At 39.9% G+C, this 25,796-nt stretch overlaps 1 protein-coding gene across 4 annotated transcripts; it reads right to left on the reverse strand.

Moving 5' to 3' along the window:
* Positions 1–4,141: 4,141 nt before the first annotated feature.
* Positions 4,142–24,109, reverse strand: LOC123959455 (choline transporter-like protein 2). Of its 4 annotated transcripts, none has more exons than XM_046033549.1 (22): positions 23,953–24,107; positions 16,096–16,144; positions 15,921–15,994; positions 15,733–15,817; positions 15,304–15,388; positions 14,907–15,020; positions 14,730–14,790; positions 13,629–13,752; positions 13,375–13,458; positions 13,112–13,224; positions 11,786–11,917; positions 11,582–11,681; positions 11,281–11,373; positions 10,050–10,134; positions 9,521–9,783; positions 9,253–9,347; positions 8,809–8,912; positions 8,632–8,705; positions 8,446–8,516; positions 8,011–8,099; positions 7,797–7,881; positions 4,142–4,944 (listed from the first exon to the last, which is right to left on the reverse strand). In XM_046033549.1, the coding sequence occupies exons 1-22, from the start codon at positions 23,978–23,980 to the stop codon at positions 4,838–4,840; spliced, it is 2,115 nt and encodes a 704-aa protein (XP_045889505.1). In that variant the 5' UTR covers positions 23,981–24,107; the 3' UTR covers positions 4,142–4,837. The 4 variants fall into 4 exon arrangements, with proteins under 4 accessions (XP_045889505.1, XP_045889498.1, XP_045889493.1 ...); XM_046033542.1 differs by lacking the exon at positions 23,953–24,107 and adding an exon at positions 18,328–18,585; XM_046033537.1 differs by lacking the exon at positions 4,142–4,944 and adding an exon at positions 5,247–7,252 and having other exon boundaries at positions 23,953–24,109.
* Positions 24,110–25,796: the final 1,687 nt, after the last annotated feature.

Below are 25,796 nucleotides of genomic sequence, written 5' to 3' on the forward strand. Positions count from 1 at the left end.
CTGTAGCCAGGCTGACAGAGAGTCACAGCTCTATTGAGCCAAGTATTCCCATAGCTCTCAGTAGTTACGACTTCATGAGCTTCTTTAATGATAAAATTCTAACTATTAGAAACAAAATTCACCAAGACCTGCCCCTAACTGGCACCGACTTATCAGGAACCTTAGAAACAGCTGTAGAACCAGATATATGTTTAGACTGCTTTGCTTCCCTCAATCTTTACCAACTAACTTCAATAATTTCTTCATCTAAACCATCAGCCTGCCTCTTAGACCCCATCCCAACTAGGCTGCTTAAAGAAGTTTTACCCTTAGTCAGCACTTCTATGCTAGATATGATCAATCTATCTTTATCAACAGGCTATGTACCACAGTACTTTAAAGTAGCTGTAATTAAACCTCTTCTGAAAAAGCCCAAACTTGATCCAGATGTTTTAGCCAACTATAGACCTATATCTAACCTTCCATTTCTCTCTAAGGTTCTGGAGAAAGCAGTTGCTAAACAGCTGTGTGACTTTCTACATAGCAATAGTTGATTTGAGGATTTTAAGTCAGGATTTAGAGCTCATCATAGCACAGAGACAGCACTGGTGAAAATTATTAATGACCTCCTCATTGCATCAGACAAAGGACTTGTCTCTGTACTGGTTTTATTAGATCTTAGTGCTGCATTTGATACCATTGACCATCAGATCCTATTGCAGAGACTGGAACATTTCATTGGCATTAAAGGAACCGCTCTAAGCTGGTTTAAGTCCTATTTATCAGATCGATTTCAGTTTGTACATGTTAACGATGAGTCCTCCATGCATGCCAAATACCAGTTACATTTGTCAACTCATAGTCGAATGCCAAGTTAGTCATGGAGTTCCACAAGGATCTGTCCTCCTTCCTTTAGGCAATATTATCAGGAAATATTCCATAAACTTTCATTGTTATGCAGATGATACTCAGTTATATCTATCGATCAAACCAGATGAAACTCATCAGTTAGCTAAACTTCAGATGTGCCTTCAGGATGTTAAAACCTGGATGACCTGTAATTTTCTAATGTTAAACTCAGATAAAACTGAAGTTATTGTTCTGGGGCTTAAGCACCTCCGTGACGCATTATTATATATAGTTTCCCTGGATGGCATCGCCCTGGCCTCCAGCAACACTGTGAGGAACCTTGGAGTTATCTTTGATCAGGACAAATTTCAAGGACCATCTTTTTTCACCTACGTAATATTGCGAAAATCAGGAACATCCTGTCCAAAAATGATGCAGAAAAACTAGTGCATGCATTTGTTACTTCTAGGCTGGATTGCTGCAATTCCTTATTATCAGGCTGCTCGAAAAAGTCCATTAAGACTCTTCAGCTGATTCAAAATGCTGCAGCACATGTTCTGACAGGAGCAGGAAAAGAGATCACACTTCCAGTAAAATCCAGAATAGAATTTAAAATCATTCTTCTTACCTACAAAAGCTCTTAATGGTCAGGCACCATCTTATCTTAAAGAGCTCATAGTACCTTACTACCCCACCAGAGCACTGCGCTCCCAGAATGCAGGGTTACTTGTGGTTCCTAGAGTCTCCAAAGTAGACTAGGAGCCAGAGTGTTCAGCTATCAAGCTCCTCTCCTGTGGAACCAGGTTCCAGTTTGGGTTCAGGAGGCAGACACCATCTCCACATTTAAGAATAGGCTTAAGACTTTCCTCTTTGATAAAGCTTATAGTTAGGGCTGGCTCAGGTGAGTCCTGAACCATCCCTTAGTTATGCTGCTATAGGCCTAGACTGCCGGGGGATTTCCTATGATGCACTGAGCTCCTCTCTCCTCTACTTTCTCTCCCTCTGTATGCAACCTCATCCCATTATTGCATGTTACTAACACAACTTCTCCCCTTTCCGGTAGTCTTGTGGTTTCTCGTCCCTCTCCTCTCTCCTCCTATCACTTCCTGCAGGTGTTTCTGGCTCTGGAGCTGTGGAGTCTGGATCTGTGGTTGCGGGTCACCTGCTGCCCCCGTGTTCCTGCTCGACACCCTCTGCTGCAACGACTATTGTTACTAGTCCTATTGTTATTATTGTTATTATAATAATTAACATTACGATTATTATCATTAACACTACTATAAATATCTTTACCATTTTTCATTTAGTCTATAGCAACATCACCTTTACTGTCTGTACCTCTGTGTGTATATTGTGTAGGCTGCCTCCCTCCCCTTCCATCCCTCTCTTTTTCTCTCTGTTTCTCTCCTGCCCTCTCCCTCTCTCTCTCTCTCTCTCTCTCTCCTTCACCCCCAACCGGTCGAGGCAGATGGCCGCCCACCCTGAGCCATGGTTCTGCTCGAGGTTTCTGCTTCTTATAAGTAAGTTTTTCCTTGCCTCTGTCGCCTAGTGCTTGCTCTTGGTGGGAATTGTTGGGCTTCTGTAAATAACACCACAGAGTACGGTCTAGACCTGCTCTTTTATGAAAAGCGCTGTGAGATAACTGTTGTTGTGATTTGGCGCTATATAAATAAAATTTAATTGAATTGAACAATGCTTGCACCTCAGGCCAGGCAATTTATGTGTGCCAGAACTGTGACTCTGAATACACATCTGATTAGTTAGATACAGATGTACAAAAGTGCACGAGTTGCAATTGTGTATTTAAACACCACAGATGTTTTGTTAAGCAGTTATATATTTATCTGCAGTTCTGATCTATTTGTACCCCAAAGAACGATCAGTTTTTAAGTTCAAAGGAAAGTGGTCCTGCCAGCATTTTTAAAAAGGAAATTATTATTCTCTTGGCTTATTGTTTTTATTTTTAGTTCTGGTTTGAATTTTAAATTAAAATCAATTAAGTAGTTGTGTTCTTATTGTTTGATAATGCAGTGTGAAACTTACCTGCTGATGTGCGCAAAATCAATTCGGGTGGGTGCTACACATTGGTGGTGGTTGAGAGGAGTAGTAGTAGTATAAAACGCTATATAAATATGAGGATTAGTTTGGCCACATTTCAGCATCTCACTATCACCACAAGCCCCTTTTGGGAACATTCATGTGATTTTCTACCACCGTGTTAAGCCTGTTTCCATGTGGGACTGCAGTTAGCAATTATATCTAAACTGTGATCAAAGTGCAGCAACTACATCATAAAATAGAGTATACACTTCCATTTTTATCCATAGCACAATTTAAAGAAAATCCTTTTAAGACAAAATGCTTCTGAAAATGAACCATCTATAACGTACTGAAATTCAGCCATGTTTTTATCATGTGCATACCTAGATCAAAATGAATGACAAAATCAGCCAGAATATGAATCTCCAGTTTGCCTGGCAGACCAGACAATTGGGGTACGAAGGTCCTGGGTTCGAACCTTGGGTGTCCCAGGCCTTCTGTGTGGCATGTTCACCCTGTGTCTGGCTTCCTCCCACCATCCAAAGACATGCGGGTAGATTATTGGTGACCCTAAATTGCCCTTAGGTGTGAATGTGAGTGTGTATGGTTGTTTGTCTCTATGTCAGCCCTATGACAAACTGGCAACTTGTCCAGAGTGTATGCTGCCTCCTGCCCAACGTCAGCTGGGATTTGCTTCAGCAACCCAGAACGGGTAAGCAGTTATAGATAAAAGATGGATAAATGGATGGATATTTCTAAAACCTAATGGGACAGGTTCATGCAAGCCAAAGCTTCACACAGCTATTTTCAGTTTTCCTACTTTCCAGATGGGCAGAGAGAGGACTCACAGGGTTTGCTGGGCGTCAGCATCGCAGGTAGCAAATTCCTGCCACCAAATGGGACACATTTCAGAGACAGGCTACCTGACAAAGTTTAACCTCATCTGACCAATAGTTCTCTCTAACAAGGAGATGCTTTGACATGGTGGAGAAGTCCCACGCCCAACTGGGGGCATCAAAAGGAGCCTTTTCCTACTAAGATACAGACTTGCATATGGCATGCTCTCCACTACGCATGACCATCTCCAAGTAAGAAAACTAAGCAGAATGGGCTTACCATCAGCAACTGAAAGATACCTGATAATACCTGATAAGATAACTAAATTTATGGTGCATAGAACATCATCATTGCAAGGCTGGGAACAGCTCCACGAGTAGTTGTAAGCATTTGGTGGGCATAAATAATTGGTTAAAGAAGCGACAGTCTCACACAATTATGTACAAAACTATGTTTTACTTAACAGTCTCAATTCAACTCCAGATATGAAACGAGCACCAAAATATAACCTTATACATCAATGACAAAATAAATGTAGCTTTTATTTCAATTTATACTTACTTCCTACGCTTGCTGATCAAAGTTGCACCACTGCATCTGATACTTTGAAGATGCATAGACAACTGGCATGAGTGGCAGTGCAGTGGCTTTGGTAACGAGGTTAAATATTTATTCAAAATGACACAAGATTACCCATTTGAAAAGCAAGAAATATCGTGATAAAAGCGCAACGACTTTAAACAACTTTAGTAGATTACATGTAAGCTTACCTTCATGTACAACTCATATTAAAAATAAACATGCTCAAAAGGTGTCTTTGATAAAAATGTACAACCTACTAAAAAATATTTGGATATTAACTGCATTCAAAATAGAAATGACTAATTCCTCCATATTAAATACTAGACATTATGAAAACCTAAAGTTCCTGATTCATTAGAAACAGACATGTGGGAATGAAACATTTGGATGTAACGAAACACAATGGATGACACTGGTTGTCGCCTGTAGGCTCCTGGTGACTGATGGCATTAGGTTCCTGTCCAAGCCTGTTTCCACTGAACAAAACCACAGTCAAGTTTTAGCCCACAGTGTCACCTCACTAAGGCTTGTACTGTTAGTGGGAGGTGTTCTACTCAGCTGGCTGGGCCTTGTTCTTCTTGTTCAGGACTTTGCGAAGGCTCTCGGGCATCAGATAGGGTCTCTCTGGACTGCCATCGTTCCTCTCAAGATCCTCCACTGGAAAGAATTTAAATAAAATGGCATTAAACTAAGGTCATTAGAGCCACAGTTTTCATTTTGAAAACACTGAGGCACAGTTTTTTTCCCATTTCTGTAAATTTTTTGCAAAGCAGAGACATTTTGCAGCCTAGACAAAAACCAAGGTCAAGCTTCACAATTAATGTTTATAACTAGTAAACTTGGTTTGGCTTGTTTCCAGTTAAGTGCGGAGGGGGGGGGGGGTAGGAGTTTCATTTGCATTTAACAAATGTATATAGCTTTGATCAATAGTTCAGACAGTCAATCACCAACAACATGCATCCATTTCAGAGTTTTAATTCCTTTGTTTTATGCAGTGGAGACTTGTTTCCTCAAATACTGTTAACAACTACAAGTTCCTTTGTAAAGAGGCACTGAATGCAAAACTACATTGCTTTTACAGTAAAAACGTCAACATGAGAGACTACAAAAGCAGCTAGCCTCAAAAAAAAAAAAATAATTCAGTCTTCATTTATACAGATAAAAACCTGTTATGGCTTGGTGTGAACAGAAATTAAAGTGCATTGATAGTGCAGCACACTAAGTAAGTAGCACTGAAGACTGCGGTTCTGATTGCATAAACTGTAAACAATTAGGTACCCTTATTAAAATTTAAAGTCTAGGTGCAAAGAGACCAATATTAATATGGTAAATTAGGCACGTGGACGGCTTCAAGTTTCTTCTGGCCCATGGCAGGAACTATTAAAAGGTTAAAACAGAGTCTGTTTACGTCAGAGTAAGCCATTTATACAATTTTAGGTAAGCCCAACATGAAAAAAAACAAAATAAATCCCTAATACAGACATTTCAACCGCAATGTCCCTAAAAAGTGAAGAAAGACCTGGCTGTTACAAAGAGAAACTTTAACTAATTCAATGATATCAACTCCAGTGAGAGACCACTTCATCATCTGAATCATGCCATAAATAACCCACGTGCAATACACCTGTGAATATTTTAAAGCGATCATTCCTAGAGACATGCTTGATGTTCAATTGACCAGTCGCTACCCCCCCCCCTCCCCACCCTTTGTTACTGTTGCTCAGCTTTCCTTTCCCCACACAGCACATGTGCAGTTTATGATAATAGTGGCATATTTACCATCAAAAGTCATTTGTGAAACAGTGATCAAATTAAGACAAAGCAACTTCTCATTTCTATCACTTTTTCCATCTGAAATGACAACTGTCGCTGGCAGATTGTATTTGACATCATCTAAGATAACGTTAGCTTACTTGATTTAAAAACAAACAAAAAAAAAACCTATAAAAAAGGGATCCTAAAGACATACTCCAGGCAAAAAAAACAAACAAGCCCCAGCATCAAACTGTAAATCCTACCATTAACTGTTTGGCTGCTTAGAATACATACTAACTACACAATACAGAAGTTAGATGTATGCTTTATTGCTAGCAATAATACAAGCTTGTATTAACAGTTGTTACAAAAAAAATGCTTTTCTGATGAGGACTAACTAATGTATTTGGCAAACATAATGCTACCTGGAATAATGAGTTCGGCTGTGTTAACTATCCTAATTCCAATAAACAGCAGTCACTATGTTAGCCTATACTTTGATGATGAAGCATCCTGGACTGGTCAATGTGCTCTCCTGACCAAAGACCTGCCCCCCCCCCAGCTAGTAAGCCAGTTAGCTGAACATGCCAATGATTACATGCGAGCATTATGTTTTCAAATGTTTTAAAATTTGGAAAGCTAACCCAAAAGAAGACGCCTTCCAAACCACTCCATGTGAAGATTAGACAATCACTGTGTGGGGGAGGGGTTTAGCAAAGGTCAATTAATAAAACAAAGCCGTAAAATCTTGTTTCCACATGTTGTCTTGTGTTAAAGAACAGATAACGTGAAAGGAAATCTGCACCACTCCTTCTACTTTAAGCCATAGAGTTCTGTAGCTTTACTACAGTCTGAGATGAGCAGGTTAGGTGCCAAGGAGTCCTTCCCAATGGGCAACAATGTACCAGCTCCTTACTATCAAAGGATAAGATCGTCTTGAACTATAACTGTTTAGAAAAGTGTTGCATGGATTTTGTTGTGCCCGCAACTCAGCAAAATCTGACGACATTCGTCTTTGACCATAAAACTGCCCATCTCTAAGCTGTATCCTCCTCCTGCTGCCGTTTCAACTGGATGTCTTCATCGTCATTTTGCAGGGCAGAAGACGAAGGCGGATCCTCTGCCTTGTTCTTCCACAGAATCTCATGAAGAGTTGAGGACATGTAATAAGGCCTTGCGGCTGAACCGTCATTGCGTTCCAGGTCTTCACCTTATTGTGTGTATGTATTTGCACGTGTTAATGGTTGGAACAGAAAATTAATATTGAAGTCAAGGTTAAAAAAAAAAAAAAAGGGTAAAAAGGGCCAGTAGGAAGGGGAGGTGGTGAATTGTGGAAAGTGAGAAGAAAAGGGAAGGGAGAGACAAAAAGAGAAAGAAAGTCAAATAGCAAGCAAAGGCACCCACAGGCATCTCAGATTTTGAAAGTTAACAGTTCAACACCAAGCAGCAGGAAGTTTCCAGATTAACATACTGTAAGCCGCAGACTGTTATTTTCAAATGGTGGTGAATGTGGCACACCAGTCATGCAATTTAAAATTAGTGACAGCCCAACACCAAAAGCACGTGAGACTTCAGAAGGGTAGCACGTTTCGATTCAGCTTATTATTATAGCTTCAGATTTTACATCAAGCACTTCATTCTAACCAACAAATCTGCAATGCTTGTTCCTTTGATCTGGAGTCCATCGGACATTTGTGTGGACTATCTATAAGTAATACATGGATGTCAGCGAAGACTGAGGAGGTGCTACTTACAGAAACAGAGGAAAAGAGTGTCCACGCACATGGCGTAGACACTGAAGAATCCATGGGCAATGAGGTAGGAGCCCAGCGCCACAGTCTGAGGAGGACATCAAGAACCAGAGTTGTTTCACCACATTTCACTCATAACGCATATATAGCAACAACATGGATCAGAACCAAACAAGCAGGGATTACAGCATTATACACCAATTCTGTTCGGACTCACCAGGATGGGTACCCAGTAGTAGTTGAGATGGGGAGCTGTATTCTCAAAGGTCTTCACTCTCCCAGAGAAGAAAAAGAAGGCAAAGATCCCTTTTGGATGTAAGAGAACCGATCATGTTAAACAGTGTTTACGGTCTATTTCAGTCACTGTATAGAATACACTCCACTGAAATGTTAAGTACTACAGTTTATGAAGAGTTATATATTGCATTAAAGTCTGTGGAGGTACATTCACTACCACTGATCTGAGCATATTGGCTGTGTCATGCTATAAATCCAAAAATCATGCCAATCAGCATCAACGCGCACATATTTCACATACATTTTCTTCAGGAAAGGCCTCTCATCTAAAAAAAAACCAAATACTGTATATGGTCAATGAAAAATTCACACATGAAGATGGGGGTATAAAAAAACCAAACAAAAACAGACTCACCTACGAGCCCAACAATCAGAAGCTTGCCCAAAAACAAAAGGAAATCTGTCACTTTGTCCAAGACAGCCACCCTGGAGGATTAAGGAAAATAATTTATCCTTTGCAAAACAACTCATAACTGAACATGAAAAAAACTCCATTAAAAATGTATATTTGTGCAAACTTCCAAACACTGTGTAAACTCACCTGATCATGTTCCTCATTAGGAGGAAGAAGGCATCTCTGGCAGAGGTGCAAAAGTTTTTGCCATATATCGCCACCTGGAGGTCAAATACACTCATTACATGCCAGTACTTTAGCCATACAAATAATAGTTTCTATTTTAATGATGAGTACAGTGAAGTAAACAAATACACCACACACCATAATGTAGGCGTTTCTGTTTAGGAACTTGATGAATTTCTCCAGACACCAGAAGCAGCACTTCAGACAGCACAACAGGAACTTGGCAAACTTATTTTGGGCTCCTGTGAATGATACCATGAATGCCAATTAAGTGAATGTTTAACCAACACTGGAGGTGTGTCTTCCAGGTTATCCCAAAGATGCATTAGAGGGTAGTTAGTTCATTGAATACAGATTTAACTCAGACAGTTGCTATATTTGATGTCATTAATCAAAACAGAAATCAGAAAGAAATACTGAGCAACAAACTAATATACTTTTACATCACTGACATTTAAAACAGTATACCCTACCTGCAAGCAAGCTTAATCAAAGGTTATTGCTTGATTCAAGTCTGTAAGCTATAAAAACTATGGATTGTAGTCTACAGAGATCTAATTGGGATCATAAACAGTAATAGACCTTTCAGCTTGTGGTCCACATACTCCAGCAAAACCCTGATGATCTGAACGATTGAGAGTATAAGGGAGCCGAACGCCAGACTTCCTGTGTGATACCTAAAAACAAGATACAAGTGACTTTCAAGCAAGGCACAAAAAATAAATAAATAAATAAACAGCATGTAGAATGTAATCTGTGTCAAACCTGATGAAACACTATAGTCTGTTGTTAGACAAAAAACAATCACAAGAGAGAAATGTTACACTTCCTCCAAACACGTATTACGCACCTGAGAGATCTCCCTAGGGAAGAAAACAATGGGAAGGCAGGCATGTCATCAGGCTTGACGACGGCCCAGTAGTACGAGGCAAAGGCCCCGGCCAGGGTCATCTGTCCCAGAGCCGTGACAAAGTTGGCACACCAGAAGAAGAGGAAGACGTTGTAGAACTGCAGGCCTATCAGGTATTTGTGGTAAAGGGTTTCTCCCCCGTAGAAAGCAAAAAGGCACTTGGAGTCAGGGCACTGCCGTTTCATTTCACTGGTGGTGTAGTTCTGAGCGCAGAGAGAGACAATTTCTATTTATTTATGGTAGAGCCATTAATATTTACTCAATATGAGCCTCAAATAGCTTTAAGGAAGTCTGTGATGCTGTCAAAAAATTCATGTGTGCACAAGTGCAAAGAATCAGGTTAAAAATGTCTACATAAAGATAACTACTTACAATAAAATTGTCTAAAAACTAAAAAGATTTTTTTTATTTTTTTTAAACTTCCTGGGAGGTTCCAACAGTAATTGACAAATGAAAAGAGAAAACTTACAGCTGGGTTACAGTTTTGTCTTGAGAAGTCGCATACAGTGTCATTGAAAACTTTATAGATGGGTTCATTTGAGGTAGACAAGAAGCTGATCAGTGCTGTCAAGGACAACGAGCATAAGAACTTTGAAAGACTACAAATCCCAACCTCAAAATCAACATCACACCATAATGACATTACATTCAATTTGGAATGCATTAATTGCTAAATTGTTCAACCACCTGAGCAACTTATTGACTTGTGCTATTGAAAGGAATATTAATAATAATGTAACATTATTGGACATCTGTATTTTTCATTTTTGAGGAATACATTTATTCATGTAGCGAAGTTTCAATCTGCATATTTAAAGTGTGCACAAAATATTAGCAGCGTTTAGCAGCTATATAAAGCAGCAGTCCCTGCACATGTCACATGTTAGCATAAATTGCTAGTATTTTTATTGTGCAATAAAGAGCCATTCACAATCATTCTTTGAAATGGAATTCAAGGGCAGGAATTTTACTCATAACATGGAAATTATTCAGGTCTAATTGCTTTTCAAGCACTCATGGCCCAGTGTCCTCATGGAGGAATACAAACACACCAGGGTTCGTATGACAGAAGTCCAGAGGGTGGTCCTGCTGTCTCACTGTCCTTCCAAATTAACTGGTTTACTTTATGTTTAAGTTTACTTTATACATTTTTAAAGTTAGTCAAACTGAGCTGCCAGTAACCTCCATTATCACAACCATGACGTTTGTCTGTTCTTGGTGTGCCTCAGTTCACAAAATGTCCCATATCAAAGTCCAAGCAGTTTTAATTATTAAAAACAATAACTCAGCGTTTTACTTTTCATTGAAAGTAAATCACTCCACTGTAGGAGCTGGTGGTCCAACGCCTGGCTCAAGGGGAGTTCCACAAGCATTGCTCAGTGTTAATTTTCTCTACCTGTTGCTCCTATGTTTTTGACTACAACCAACAGTAAAAGTGTTTCCCTATATAGACTTTAATTAGCCCCACCCATTTCAGCATTTTGCAGAGAAACACAGAGAGAGAGATGTGTTGGTGTGCGCCTGTGGGGGAAAGATAACAGAAGGGAAATGGAGCAGACTTAAGTAGTGAGTAAACACTAAAATAAGGTGGAGAGTGAAGTAGAATTGAAATAGTTAAATTGGAAATAACACATAGGGATGGGGGGCAGCCACCACCGCAAGTTACACTATCATTCAGTGGGAAACACTTGAAAAGATACACAGCTGTAACTGCCCAGTAGGCGATGACCACGGCCAAGAGGACAAAAGTGAATAGTGGGTAGAAAAGGGACGACATCACATGCCCGATGGCTCTGTAAAAAAAAACATAACAACCGAGGCAAAAGAAATAAGTATATTTCGATTACTTCATCTGTGCCTCTGCCATTAGTCTGACACTTTAATCCATTAATATGAGTCACAGTAAAATGATTTCTAAGTCAGAACAATTTAACATCTCAACTTTCATTGATCTGTTTTTCTAACCCTCTAAGTGCCTACAGCTCTAATGTGAAGTCTGACCTGCTGGCTTCTTTGATGAGAGCAATGGCAATGCAGATCCTCTTCCTGAGGAAGATGAGCAGCAGGATGATGATGACCTCCACAATCGCCAGGATAATCACTAAAGCAGAAGGGTGGCAGGGTCAGAGGTCATTTGGGTGTCCCAATTCTACAGCAACATGTCAGAATCTATAAAAAGATGTTGAGTATGTGCTGGGTACTGACTGAAGGCCAGCCAGGTCTGTCTGATCTGCAGGTAGACTGAGAAGTCTGTCTGGAAGCCCAGTTGCTGTATAGTCACGTTAGCGCCTGGATCTCCTTTTAGGCCAGCATACTCCATGTAGCAGTGGAAGATACCTTAACAGCGGCAACAAACACCACAAAATACATGGCTTTTTTAAAATGGCAATAGTCCCTGGATTTTTAACAATACATGGAAGCAGTGTGCAAGAAAGTACAAACAAAACTGTGTTTTTTATTTTTAGATGCACTGTAGAAGATCAAACATTGGGAGCATTGCTTCTGGGTCTGAAAGAAAAAGTATCTCTTCCAAATAGCAGGTTCATTATAAACTGATTCCCAGGAAAATTAAAATTACTTTACGTCTGGGTCAGTTAGCTAACTCACTCTGAACCTACAAAACCTCTCTAACTGGTCCTTTCTGAAAGTACTTGCTACTCCCTCCCACTACCTACTTCTGCTCCGTTTGGTCTGCCACATTGAGTGCCATCTGAAATCAATAAGCATGGAGTGGTTGTGGGTTATCAAACCCTCATATGCCGAGTCAGCATCAATGCTGGCTTGATTGAAAGTGTGTAACACCCTTTGCTGCACCATGGAGAACCCTTCTTTCAAATGTGAGTTCCGTTTCACTACACCTGTAAACATGTAGGATTTTTAAATACCAAAACTACACTAACACTACTCTATCACCATTCACTATTCTTCAGACCAAACAATGTTTCAATATAATGTTTGATTTCTATTTTGAAATGTTGTATTTGTGGCTTATTTTAAGACCATTTGTACCACGTCTCTTTTTCATAAAATAATAGCTGAACCACTCAACGTCTTTAAGGAGTTAGTTAGGGAGAGGAAAGTTCATCCGAAAGTTGGCGCTGTATTTATATCCTACACGTTAAGGGAACTCAGTTTGGCTGTGAGGGTGTGGGGAGGGTCTCGTGAAGGAAAGGCCCTCTGTCGCCTCCCATCCTGTTGAGCCTGGAGGAGCTGTCTGACATCCAGTCCAAATCAAAGCTTATTCATTTACTTTGGAAAAGGAAAATAAAAAGTCTGCCTGGCTATTGGATTGTTCCTAAAGACTTTTCACTTTTAAGCTCTGATGCACATTTTGTTTTCACAGTAATCTTTGTCTTAAGACCTTTTCAGACATACGCAACGCTAGTGGCTTCATCTTTCTGTTAAATTGATGGCTTTTTGTCATTCAGACAAAGGTTCAGAGTTCTGCTTTCTGAAAATGGCTCCTGGAGCCCCTCTACTACTTTGAGGAGAGTATGAAAAAAGATAAGGAGTGAGTCTTATGGCCCTTACCATATCCTATGACCAGTATCACCATGGCAATCATGACCCAGACCATGATCCCTGCCAGGAAGCGCAAGAGGACAATGAAGAGCAGGCTGGTGAGCATGGCAATAACCAACCCTCTACAGAGAGTTGATTGTGTGAGGAGGGGAGATAAACACAGAGACTGAGTGAGCAGTTAAACCAGCTGATGTTTCTTTCTTTGCAGACAAACTGGATCAGAGCGAAAAAGAAGCAGGAAGCGGATTTACAAATGTAGGTGAGTGACTTACATCAGGATCCAGTACCAGGACTGTGTGAAATCCTCAAAGATTTTCATGACCACCTGACGAGCCTCCATAACCACCGTGGCATTCCTGTGGAGAGATTCCTGTGTGTTGATCTGTTTAAGCACTAGGGGATTCCTTGTCAGGTACAATTTATAAAATGTAATGTGGCAGGTTGGGACAGGCCAGGCCACAGCTATGTTCAAGTGATGACAGAACAGCACTATTGTGTGTCACAAAAATTCCAACTATGCACTCACTTGACTCCAGCCACAAGGTCCTTGGCATCTCTAATATTTCCGGTTCCATCTTCAAACTGAGAGAGGTTTCCCACAGTTATCACGCCTCCTTTCTGGCCCAAAGCTGGGAAACACCTACGAGTGACTGAAGTAGGGAAATGACAAAATGGCTGGTCAAAAAATAAAAAAAAAATTCACAAAATACATTTTAATATGACAGAACTTTCCAGGTCTGCACCAGCACTGGGGCTGAACGATTGTGGAAAATAATCTAATTGTGATTTTTTTTTTTTTTTTAAAACCAATATTGCGATGGTGATGCAATGGTGGAGAAGAAGTATCAAATTACAATAATATGAGAAAGACAATTTGAGAGTCAAGTCATGGCATTAAATAATGATATAATATCAGGTCGGCCTACTTGCAGACCACAAGAAAAATAGTTCACCACAGTGTGTTAGACAGTAAGCGCTCAATACAAAACCCACAGTTCAAGCACCAATTAATGCGTCCTTATCTCAGTTCAAATCTCCTAGGAGTCCATCTTTCTATCTACCAGTAGCCAAACAAAAATACTCAGTTTAAGGTTCAATTCTAAACTTGGCCAACGAAAATAAAACCATGACTTTCTCTATTGGTTTGAAACGCCGTTTCAGAGATATTTCCTGAGCTGACTGGTGGCTGTGTGTGTGTGACGCAGGCACCTATCGCCACAATACACTTGCCTTACTACACGTGTCTTTCTGTTGTGCACAGCAGGCGTATGGCTCGAAGATTTCACACACTACCACGTTACCCGCAGGTGGCAGGTGCTACTTTCATTCCCTGTGTGACCCTAAATTTCTGTAGTGTCAGCTTCTGTCAAGCTTAAGGCCATTATACAACAAGTCAAGGTACAGCGTAACGTGCAAAGTTGATGCTTCCTCTGCCGACTGGATTACTCTCGCGTGTCATGTGACCAGCGTGCAATTTCAGCCTTTGTGATTAGAAAATCTTGTTTTATCATAATCGCGATAACATCGCAAATGCAATTAATTGTTCAGCCTTAACCAGCACATATATGCAACATCATATTTTGGGAGGAAAACTTTTTTCTGATAGATCCATAGAGACCCAACTCACAGGGCTGGCTGGGGATCAGCATGGCAGGACAGAGACCTGAGCTAAGGATTTCTGGTACGCCCTGAAACACAATATGTCCAAAACAGATAAGAAAGTGTGTGGAAATTATTGGTGTAAGAACAGACAGGTATTGGAAAGAAGCATCCAAGGAGGTTTAAATTTAGGCTTTAAACTCACCATTGCATTAGTCACACCATCCATGCAGAAGTTTTTGTAATAATCCAGCTCATCTTTTTTGGCGTGGGCTTTGATTAATGTCATGAACTTGTTGGGACACTTCTCCACACATATCTGAGGAAGAACACCGTTTACAGTGGTATATTGGTGTACAGCAAAAGCGTTCACTGGTCATAATTTGATACAAAACAGCAGAGAGGCTAAATGTCAAGAAAAACGGTTTCTCAGACCACGATGCTAAAAAGGAACAAAACCAATAGCTGTGTTCCAAATCCATACATAGCACTTGTGATGTACACAGGAAACGGAGCAGCTGGAAATATTTTTATAAATTATGGATAGTGTTTTGGGTTTTGATTGACCACAAAAGAACCCATGACAAGAGTGGCGTTCACACCTGTGTGGTCGGACATTGGAACTCCAGCAGCACCATGGGGCTGGCACACTTCATGATGTTGAAGTAGAACAGCAGCGGCTTGTTCCTGTTAAAACACACATACAAAATGGTCAGAAGAAGAAACACTTACAGAAACGAGTGCACGAGGTATTAAAGCAATATCTGTGTGACCTGTGCACCAAGTCTTATTCATGTTTTTGGCTATCGTAGCCTAAGACCCTACCCTGATGAAGGCAAAATAGCTCAGCACATTTAGTAAATAAAGCAAGGTGTGCTGGAGAAGAGTTGTGTGATGCGTTTTTATTATTTAGTATCAAATACTTTGAAGCTCACACTGGTCTGCACCTAGCTGTGTGTGAGTTCTCAAAGAAGAAAATGTCCAGCAGAGAAACAGGGACAATTATAATCTATACTTGGAAAGCAACTCACTCAAGTGGGGTGCCAGCCTGCCCACAGAACTGGCCTCGACTGTCTGTGGGATAGATCACCTTCCTGGGATCACCCTTTGACCAAGCTGGAAGAACAAAAATAGAAGGTAAAGCTTACAATTTTTTTCTGTTTTATTATTATTTTTATTATTTAAACCAAACTGCATTTAAAAACTGCTGTTTCCTTACCAAGTATTCCCACTGCAATGTAACCCAGTATGGCAAGAATAAAGAAGATGCAGCACACAATGTCAGTGCAGCCCCTAGAATGGAGAGAGCAAAGTTTGAAGGGCTGGGAAACTTTGTGTAGCCACTTAGAAACAGTAAAAACCAGAAGTGAAAATCACGTCTCTCTCTCTCTCACCTGTTCTGGATTGGCCCTTTGAAGTTTGCATCAAACTTTCTTGGCTCACCTACACAAAATAGGGGAGGAAAAAAGTTTATTTGTTGTTCAGAGGTCTATAACTGTATGCGCAAAATTATACTTTTACAAATTTTGTTATATGTAACATGTAATGACAATAAGAGTTTTAAAAAAGGGGAGGAGCTGATTGAAGGTTAAAGGTAATTTTGGAATTTTTAAAGATTGGCCCTATTTTGACATATTTTGGGGTCGAGATGACTAGTAGTTACAAAAAGTTTGACATCATCATGGAGAGGTTCACTACGAGTAACACGCAGTGACACCCCTTTTTTTTTTAAAACCAGAGACTGAAGTCTCGCTCAAAGACAAGTCTTGCTCTAAAATCTCGTGAGAGTCGAGTTGTGGCAGGAAGACGCCGGTGGAAAAATGAAAAGTGAATTTGGATAACCACCAAATTCAAATGACTCCTCCTTTGTTTAAAAACCATGGGGTGTTACTCATAGATATCCTTTCCTTGATGTTGTTAGATATATAACAATCTGAGCCTGTTGGTGGCAAAAAGAAGCACTGTGTGGGAGTAATTCTGACAGGTGCAATTGCCCCAAAGGAATAAGTTGTAGCCACTGCAGCCAGTTCGCTGCTGGCAGAAGCCATCTGCACAGATTCCAAAACTTTATACCTACTAGTCATTTTGACCTCAAAATATATGTAAATAGGGCACAGGTTAAAAATACAGAAATTACCGTACGAAACAGTACGCGCCCTCCCATTCTTTTGTCAGATGACTTTTCGCTCCAGACAGACACGCCTGGCAATCCAACAAATTCCTCCCTGGTGACTAAGCTAAAGCAAACCCATGTGAAAGGCAGTGCCAACAGAACATGTACAGCCACTAGGAGCTACACCATGTATTGCAGCACATTTAGTTTGACAAGGCAACAGTGTCATGTTGATGATTTATGCCAAAAACAAAAAATGTTAAACTGATTTTAAAGCCCCCCCCTCCAAAACAAATACACCTCTTCAAACCAAAAAAATGCTCTTTTTTTCCTGTTAAGCGTCTTGTCTGAACATATTTATTTGATAATCCCCAGTGCACCCAAGTTATTGTAATGCATGAAGTTGAAACACTGCTATAAGGCTTTACTATTAAGGCCATGCCTTAATGTAATTAGAGATTCTGAGTAAATATCAGATTACTGCAGGTTCGGGCATATAGTTTAAGTTTGGTGCAGGAAATCGGAGGTCAGTCCATTAGCAAATTCATCTTGCCACTCTAGCCTACAATCATCAGGGAACATTAGTTTCACTTAGCAGGTCACTGCTCTCCAGGACAAAAATAAGAAAGCAATGTGCCACATTATTACTGAAGAGCAATTTTGATTAAAAGTCACGCATTGGCAGGCTGCACACCCACTGATGTAAAAAAAAAAATAATGGTTTTATATCCAAAACCACCACTGTTTTGACATCATGGCTGCCTTTTTAGGGCTTTACATATCTCAAAACACAAAACAATAATCCCATATGCATCCCACAGCATGTACATGTAGCACTGGATCCTGACACCATAGAGTCTCGCCAGAGAAGTATGATATTCTGTGGCATCTTCCATATTAATTATGCATGTGGTTTGGAGGATAATGCTACAGCTATCACGAGCGCTAGGAGAAGCCTCAGCTTCCTGTTAGAAAGAGCATAGTGTTTTTCAAATGTTGATGCTCATTGTCACTTTGAGATGCTATTCGAGAGGTTTAGAGACAAGTTTAACTGTTTTAATATTTTCATTTATTTAACAACAACAAGTAAAGAAGAAAAAAAAAAAAAGCTAAGCTCAATATGTAGCTGTAGGAACCAGTGACAGGCTTAATGAAGCCTTGATGCAGTTTTAGAATAGCCTGCTCTTTCAATGACTGTCTACATGCAGCACAGTAATGTTTGTGCAGGAGAAAAACACTGATAAGAGCTCACACACCTGTACAATCAGCAAAACTGCCAGCAGTAGCAGGTTCCACACAAACACACACACCCATTCTTCCCCCACAATGTTAACATGTTAATACTGCTGCTCCAGCTTCACTCAAAAAATTATTTACACGTCATGAGACACATTGATTTTTTAAGAAGCAAGAAAAGCAAGGCCTAGAGATTAATAATCCTGTTTCTTAGATGAATGCAGAATGCAAAATAAGCTATGAATTCATTTAAAACTAAAACAAATAGAGCGGTTACCATTCTTTCCATAATACTGTCCATCCTCCTCGGGCATGTTGAAATTCCTTTCTGGGCCAAATATACAGAGAACCCTTTTACTCCTTCCACAGCCCCTTTCTGTGGCTCTTCTTCCCTCTGTGCTGGTATAAATGAACAACAGCGAGGGAAATGTGGGTGTTGTTTATGGGAAACCAGTCCAACCTGTCCCTGAATAGCTATGAGCCTGGTAACCAGCAACCCTCCACTTCCCCTCTTTAACCTGAAACTGCCTCTTGCAAATCTGTGCCCCACCTGTGCATCTCCCTCTATCTCCTCCCACTTCCAAAAGACCTCTTTTTGTCTGTTTTTCCACCTTGTTTCTGCCTCAGAAAAGCTATCCAAAACAGGCAAATGCAAGTATGTACAGGAAGGCTGCGAGTGCAAGAGAAGAGGCATGGTCATGTGAAGAGAGGGTGGGGACTGTTGTTGTATAGGAGGAGGAAAAGTCAAGGAAAGTTGCTTAGATGTTATCAAAAACATGGGTTCGGTGTAAACAAAGAGAACTCCCTCGTGCACCATTGCCTCTGGTGTTTTGTGTAGCTGCTGTGGAGCAGGAATGATTAGATTCAGGTGTGCAGGATATTTTAGACTGCAAATACCATCACCTGCAGTGAACTGAAAGCCCACAATATTAAGCAAAAACAAAAAAATCTATCATTTTGTGAACTGCCTGAGAAATCTCTTCTTCTCAAAGTGTTTTCACCTATCTTGTGGGGACACAGCAGTATTGCACTGAATGGGAAAAAACACAATTCTTTTAGCTCTACTTAGTGCTTTCGTGCACTGGACATTTTGGATCACTCTCTGGTCTGTCTTGAACAGCCAAAGGCAACCACAGTATGTTGGAGTCCACAGAACTAAATGCCAGAAATGTTTTTTACAGATGCTGACTGAAAGTTTCCATCCATTCTGGTCTTGTTTTATGGCCAATGTTGAACATGGGAATTCCCATCAGGAGCCATTTACTGTAATCTGAACTGTAGTTACTGATGCTACAAGTTTAACAGTGAGTGTAATTGATCCTGAACCTTTTGCTTGGGCTGGCAGACTGCTAGTCTCACATGTGGGACAGTGCAGTGAGTGACATAAGGTGAGGTAAAACCCACAGTATTTAAACAGGCCAAATGAATTGTTGGTAAATTAAAAATGTTTTGTATCGCATTGAGCAACAGTTTTAATTTGTTAAGAGCTCGCTGAGGCATCTAATCTAATTCCAACGAAACACCACTGTGCAACCAGACAACCCTTGAGCCCTCACTACATTCACTGAAAAATACAAGGTTAAATATTTCCTACACGTGTAAGAGCTTTGATTTAATTATCAAATGCCATGCAGTTTTCCTAACAACTCTTTACAAGGCCACCCATTTACAGAGAAACACTCTGTATTGTGATTTTGTGTTTTTTGATTAGAAGTACAGCATCTAATTACTGTGTTATTTATTATTATGTCAGAAAGGAAGAAAAACTTTCCGGGAACACAGTCAAATAATAACCGGGTTCCATTATCATTGTTTATGTTGTGGTGGAGCTGTTTACACAGAAACTAAATCAAAAGCGAAACTTAAACCATTCTTGAAACTTGTCTTGCATTGTTTCCCCAAATCTTTCTTCCTCAGGTACAGTGTTTACTTTGGACGTCGTCTTGTGTTTCCCTTTATTATTTTCTTATCACCGCCCTTCATCCCCCTAATCTACAAAAAATCTGGTAGGCCTTTTTTCTTGGACGTCATTTTGACATGTAGCGGTAAGAAAAGCACAAGTGTAAATACTAAAGTTAATGATGACTGAATTCCATTAAGTGGATTCAGTTTCAGGCCTGATATGAAACTGAATCCACTGCCATGGCTTACTGGGTCACTTGAGTAGGCCACCATTGTTAATGTTATTACACACAGTTACACCTATGCTGTTCAATGACAAGTCAAAATGTTTGCCTATTCTCTGTACGCTGTACCAAAATCTAATTTTACCCCGACACCTAGACACGTAAACTTAATTAAACTTTTATCAATCGGCAACAATTCTGAGTCTGCTGGTACAAAATTAGGCAAGTTACATTTTATTGATTAACAACACCTTTCACAGCAGATATTTTGATTTGTCAAAGCAGGAAAATCAAAAGTGGAACTTTAATAATAATTAATTAATTAAAGTAATTAATAATGTAATTTGTTACACCTGTGTTTGAACAGTCAAAATATATGCGGTGAAAGACGTCTCCAAAATAGCAAAAGTGTGAAGCATTTTGACTGCAACTAACAATTATTTATTTTATTAACCAATTAGGTTTTCGGTCTATAAAATGTCTGAAAATTGTGAAAAATATTGATCAGTGTTTCCCAAAGCCCAGTATGACGTCTTCAAATGTCTTGTTTTGTCCACAACCCAAAGATATTCAGTTTACTGTCACAGAGGAGCAAAGAAAGCAGAAAATATTCACATTCACATTCTTTCTTTCTTAAAAAATAACTCAGATCAATTAATTTATTCTCAAAATAGTTGGTTATTAATTTAATAGTTGACAACTAATCGATTAATCGTTGCAGCTCTAATTTTGAGTGGTGTACTTTTTGCTTTGTCTAACTGAAGACATTTTCATTTTACCAATTTTTCCAATTTTAGTAACCAACACCCTTTCAAATGCTACTGGTTTAACTCAGAAATGCATCGTGTTATGAACTTGCATACCATACGTCTTTTTTGCTTTAAGTTCCAGAGAACTAAAAGAACCAAAAACAAAGGTCAAATAAATAGCAAAAGTAATAAAGCCACACATTCTAGAAATTCAAGGGCTATATCTGAAAGGACTGTGATATAACCTGACAACACAGTAGTTGCAGCTGCTGCACTCCCTGCCCATCGCCCACATGTCTTTCATTAAAGTAAAAGGCTGGGGAGCATTCAAGTCAGATCTTTTCAACTCAAACACACACAAATCAAAGGTATATAGCCACAGTATAATGTTGTTTCCTTACAACAAAATATGGCACAGCTGTATCATAATATATTTCCTAGTTTCTAAAACAAATAAAAGGTAACATTTGGACTTGCTGTATTTTCGTACAACAGCAGGATTATGGAGCCATATTTTATCTAAACTTGATCTCTAACCACCTCTGCTTAATCATTAAAATGTGTCATCTCTTGGGATCCTACTGACCTCATGACAGTGAAACTTCTGCTCCCATGATCTATGAACTCACAACCCCTTATCTCTTGCTGGTGAAGTTACACCCAGTGTGGCTACTTCAGTTACTCAGACACGGTGGACAGAAAGTGAAACCAAGATCGACTGCATGCATGTATGCTGTATGAATTAGACTTATTATTATCTGACACACATGGGAAACAGGAAGCCAACACAAAAACATTTTCTGGACCAACTATTCTCTTTATATGACCTCACAGTTGCACAGTCCTGACTACAGTATAACAGAGACTTCGGGGAACATTTGAGGAAAATAAAAGTAGCTGTTAATGTTCTGAAAAATGTGTTGCTTCCCTATTAACAAAGAGAAACATTCCTTATCAGTAAAGATAGTCAGCAAGCTCTGCGAAGATAACAAACACAGCTGACTCGTAGAAGAAATGTACTAACGCAGCATAAAATACAGATCACTAGGGTTGTCCTGTTCCCACATCCAAATTACCTTGCATTTGTATCTCTTCTCTCCAAACTAATTTTCCCTGACCCTAATAACCGATCAGTCCCACACTGCTCTGAACAGCCTTTGTATTTCAGACTGTAGACAAGTTGGCAGAACCACCTAGACAGTTGGCAGAGTCACATGATCTAGTTTGGGTTGTTGGTGAAGCACATTTAGGTGGAAATGGGCGGCTGCAGTGACAACAGAGGTTATTGGCTGTTTGTTCGTAGTATGGATGTAAAATGGTACAGCAAATGTTGCAGGACTAAATCTCCAAATGCAACTCAAACAAGCTTTGACAAACTGCACGAACATGAAAGAGAGGCCAGAGAGGCTCGGCATCAGGTTTCAAACTACCCTCCTAAATATGGCTTATAATTACACCTATTCTGCACCAGGGCATGGCTGCCTGGCTTCTTCAAGTCCTGTCATTGAGGTTTCTGGATATATCGCAGCCTGAAATTACTCCAACATGGGAAATTGTGGTGGACCCTGCAGTGTGTTCTGAAAGGCTCTCCCTGTGATATGTTTAGGTTACCGTATTTGTCTTCTTCTTCTTCTTCTTCTTCTTCTTCTTCTTCTTCTCAAAGTCTCAAGATGCACTGAGAAATATGAATGTGTGTGTTGCACTAAATAGAGGCGGTTATCCCAAACCACAGTCATTCCTTAAGTGAATCTGCAGCCAAGTCACAGCCATCTTCTACCATGAATCCAATTATGCCGCGACTCTGTTTCTCTCTATTTGTCATCTCACTCTGTGTCAAACTGCCTGGATCCTCGTTAGTATTTTGGTTATTACAAACGAGCACATAAACTATGGTACTGCTGGTTTGGTAATGTGAGTCAATCACATGGCAGGCAGAGTGGAAAACATTATGTTACAGCCACGTCGTGAAACCAGCAAAGAAGTGCCTCACATTGTAACATGCTGCTGCAGCAGAACAATATGAATTGCAAAATCCTTTTTAAAAACTGAAGGAGTCCATTTAATTTATCATCGTGTCCAAAAGACAAGGTTGTTGCCCCAAAACAAGGCCTTTCCAGAGCAAACATGCTCCATAAATATGCTTTTTCCTTTGCGTGAATTGTTTACTGCTTTATTTCTCTGGATGAAATGCACGTCCACTTTATGAATCCTGCTGAGCAAAGAGCTGTATATCACACCCAGCAAACAACAGGGTGTGTCACTATAAGACACGTTTATTGGGGCATTTGAGGTAAGGAGGGCATAATTACAACCACACAGATGGAGTGGCAATCCATGCAACTAAAGACAAACTGTACTTAACAATACATTAGATTCAGGAATTTAGATTTTAAAACAAGCATGTAGCCTGTGTATGAACATACTGTTTAAAATATGACCACCAAGAGAGGCTGAACGCATCCAGTTAACAAACGGAGACCCTCTTCACATGTTTGAGGCATTTTCTAATAAGCCATATGCATAACTGGGCGTCAGCTGAGCTCATGTTGCCTGCCATACCAATCTGAGGAATGTGGCAGCAACTGGACAAGCAGAGGATAAACTGGGACATTGTACACCGTGACAATATACGAGGCAGTCACCAGCTCACTTACATACAAGCTGAATGTTAAAAAATATGACATATTCATGCACTGTGTCTGTAGGTACAAAGTGAACTCACAATTGTCAGTACTAAGCTAATTACTGAGGTTGGCACGAAATCACAAAGTAACTTTATGAGAGAAAGTGGTCCACTACTAACTTACCATACAACTTGCGACATTAAAAAAACTCGCAGAAAACAATACACGTATTATGTAAATACTGACACAATTGAAAGAACAATTTGCGCCAAGACTCGCAAATACACTGCCGTCTTGCGCCTAAACAAAACTAGCTAAGCTTGGTTATGGCTGTGAGGTTAAAGTCGCGGTGTGGGAGCTAACGTTATCCCAGGACAACATTGTGAGACATGCCCATTATTACCATATTTCGGTTTCTCTTCCAGTTCCATGATCACCGAGTGTTGCTTCTGGACAAAGGATGCTTGCAGGCGACAATTACAGCATATTTCCAGCCTTGACAGGGGTTAACGTGTAGCGCTTGTGTCAAATTTGAGCACTTCGTAGAAGTCCGCTCCAAAAATATTGACTGTACTGCTCACATTTAAAGGGAGAATCCTGAGAGGAGAGCACTGACCAATGACAGCGCAGGACGCCGTGATGGACAAGATACTAAACCAATCAATGAGCGGAGGCGGGAGTTTATGGTGCAGGGGAGTGAGTTAGTTTCTAGTACCGTTAACTGACACAGGAGTAACTGTCCAATTAGCTGTTATAACTAACTGTGTGTTGACTGTCCACCCAATACACTTCTGTAATCTCAATAGTTGATGGCAAATAACAAGGGCTGTATCACTGTGTTTGTCCATCATTACTCAGTCACAATGTGTCCTCATCTGCCAAGAGCGCTGCAAATCAATGGCATACGTTTATTGGCCTGGTGAAATTCTAGACGACATTAATTATAAAAGCAATGTATTCATTCATAATTCAACTTAAAGCCCTAACATTGCCTGGTCTGACTCTGCACTCTGTGAGGCACGACAGCTGCTGGTGGGCTGCAGAGGTGGAAGAGGTATGAAGTATTAAAAAGCACAAGTACAAAGTATTGAAAGGTAAAATCATCCACTATGCAGAATGGCCCTTTTCAAAGGATTATATCTGTATCACTATAGGTCTATCTATCTATATATATATATATATATATATATATTAATGTAGTGTAATGTAATGGATTTTACAGTATGACAGAAGTATATCTCTCCCCAACCTTATGGAAATTCATTACTAAAACACATAAATCATGTGTGACTGAAGTTGGCCATATGTTAAATAGTATCTGCAAAGAAACTACAGCTGTCAAATAAAATATTGGAGTGATGGGTATTTTATTAATTGTCATGGAGAAGATGACTATGACCTTAAGTGTGAAATGTGTCTTGTTGCTGCATAAAGATTTTTGTTACCAAAAGGTAAATTTCACAGATAGGCCTATCAGTTTTGAGTGCTCAGGCAAGAGTACTATACAACATAAGCCAATGGTGGAGGTATTCAAATCCATAGACGTAGAAACATCACTCTGCAGGTAAAATGACATACCTATTTTATATGTAAATTACAGGTTTTAATTAACAACCTTAATAGCAACTGAGCTGTCAGACAAATTAAGTGGAGTAAAATATACAATATTTCCTTCTTACATGTGGTAGAGTAGAAGAAGCATTTAAATTAAAATGCAAGTACCGCAGAATACTGTAGTACAGATCCTGAATAAATGCACTTAGTTACTCTCCACCATAGACACAAGCTAATCCTGAGTTCTCTGCTTTTTTCTTTGCCCACATTTAATTACATTTTTAAAGTAACTTATATTTCTTGTACAGCTTATAGAGGGATTTCAGAGATCACAATGGCAGAGGTGGTTGCAGTAAAGCTGATTCTTACCAAATTCAAACCAACATGGAGGTTTATTGACTGCTGCACTCTTGTGGTTCTGTGGGCCTCCTGCAAGGAGTATTTGTAAGTGGAAAAGAAACTTTAAAAACTCTCAGACAAGTCTAAAGAACATGTCCAGCAGTCAGGAGTACTGCTATAAGAACAACTGAAGTACTTATTGTGTCTGATCTCAGGACTGGAAGGCTAAACCTCCTGAGAAACCGACGCTACTACCAACGTCATCTTACCATGGAACTGGGTGCGTTTTATTCTGGGAACTCAAGCACCAATATAGCCACAGAAATCCACTCCTCCCAAATTCACGCCTCTCCT

The sequence above is a fragment of the Micropterus dolomieu genome, linkage group LG02 (genome assembly GCF_021292245.1).
Source record: "Micropterus dolomieu isolate WLL.071019.BEF.003 ecotype Adirondacks linkage group LG02, ASM2129224v1, whole genome shotgun sequence".
Taxonomy (NCBI): domain Eukaryota; kingdom Metazoa; phylum Chordata; class Actinopteri; order Centrarchiformes; family Centrarchidae; genus Micropterus; species Micropterus dolomieu.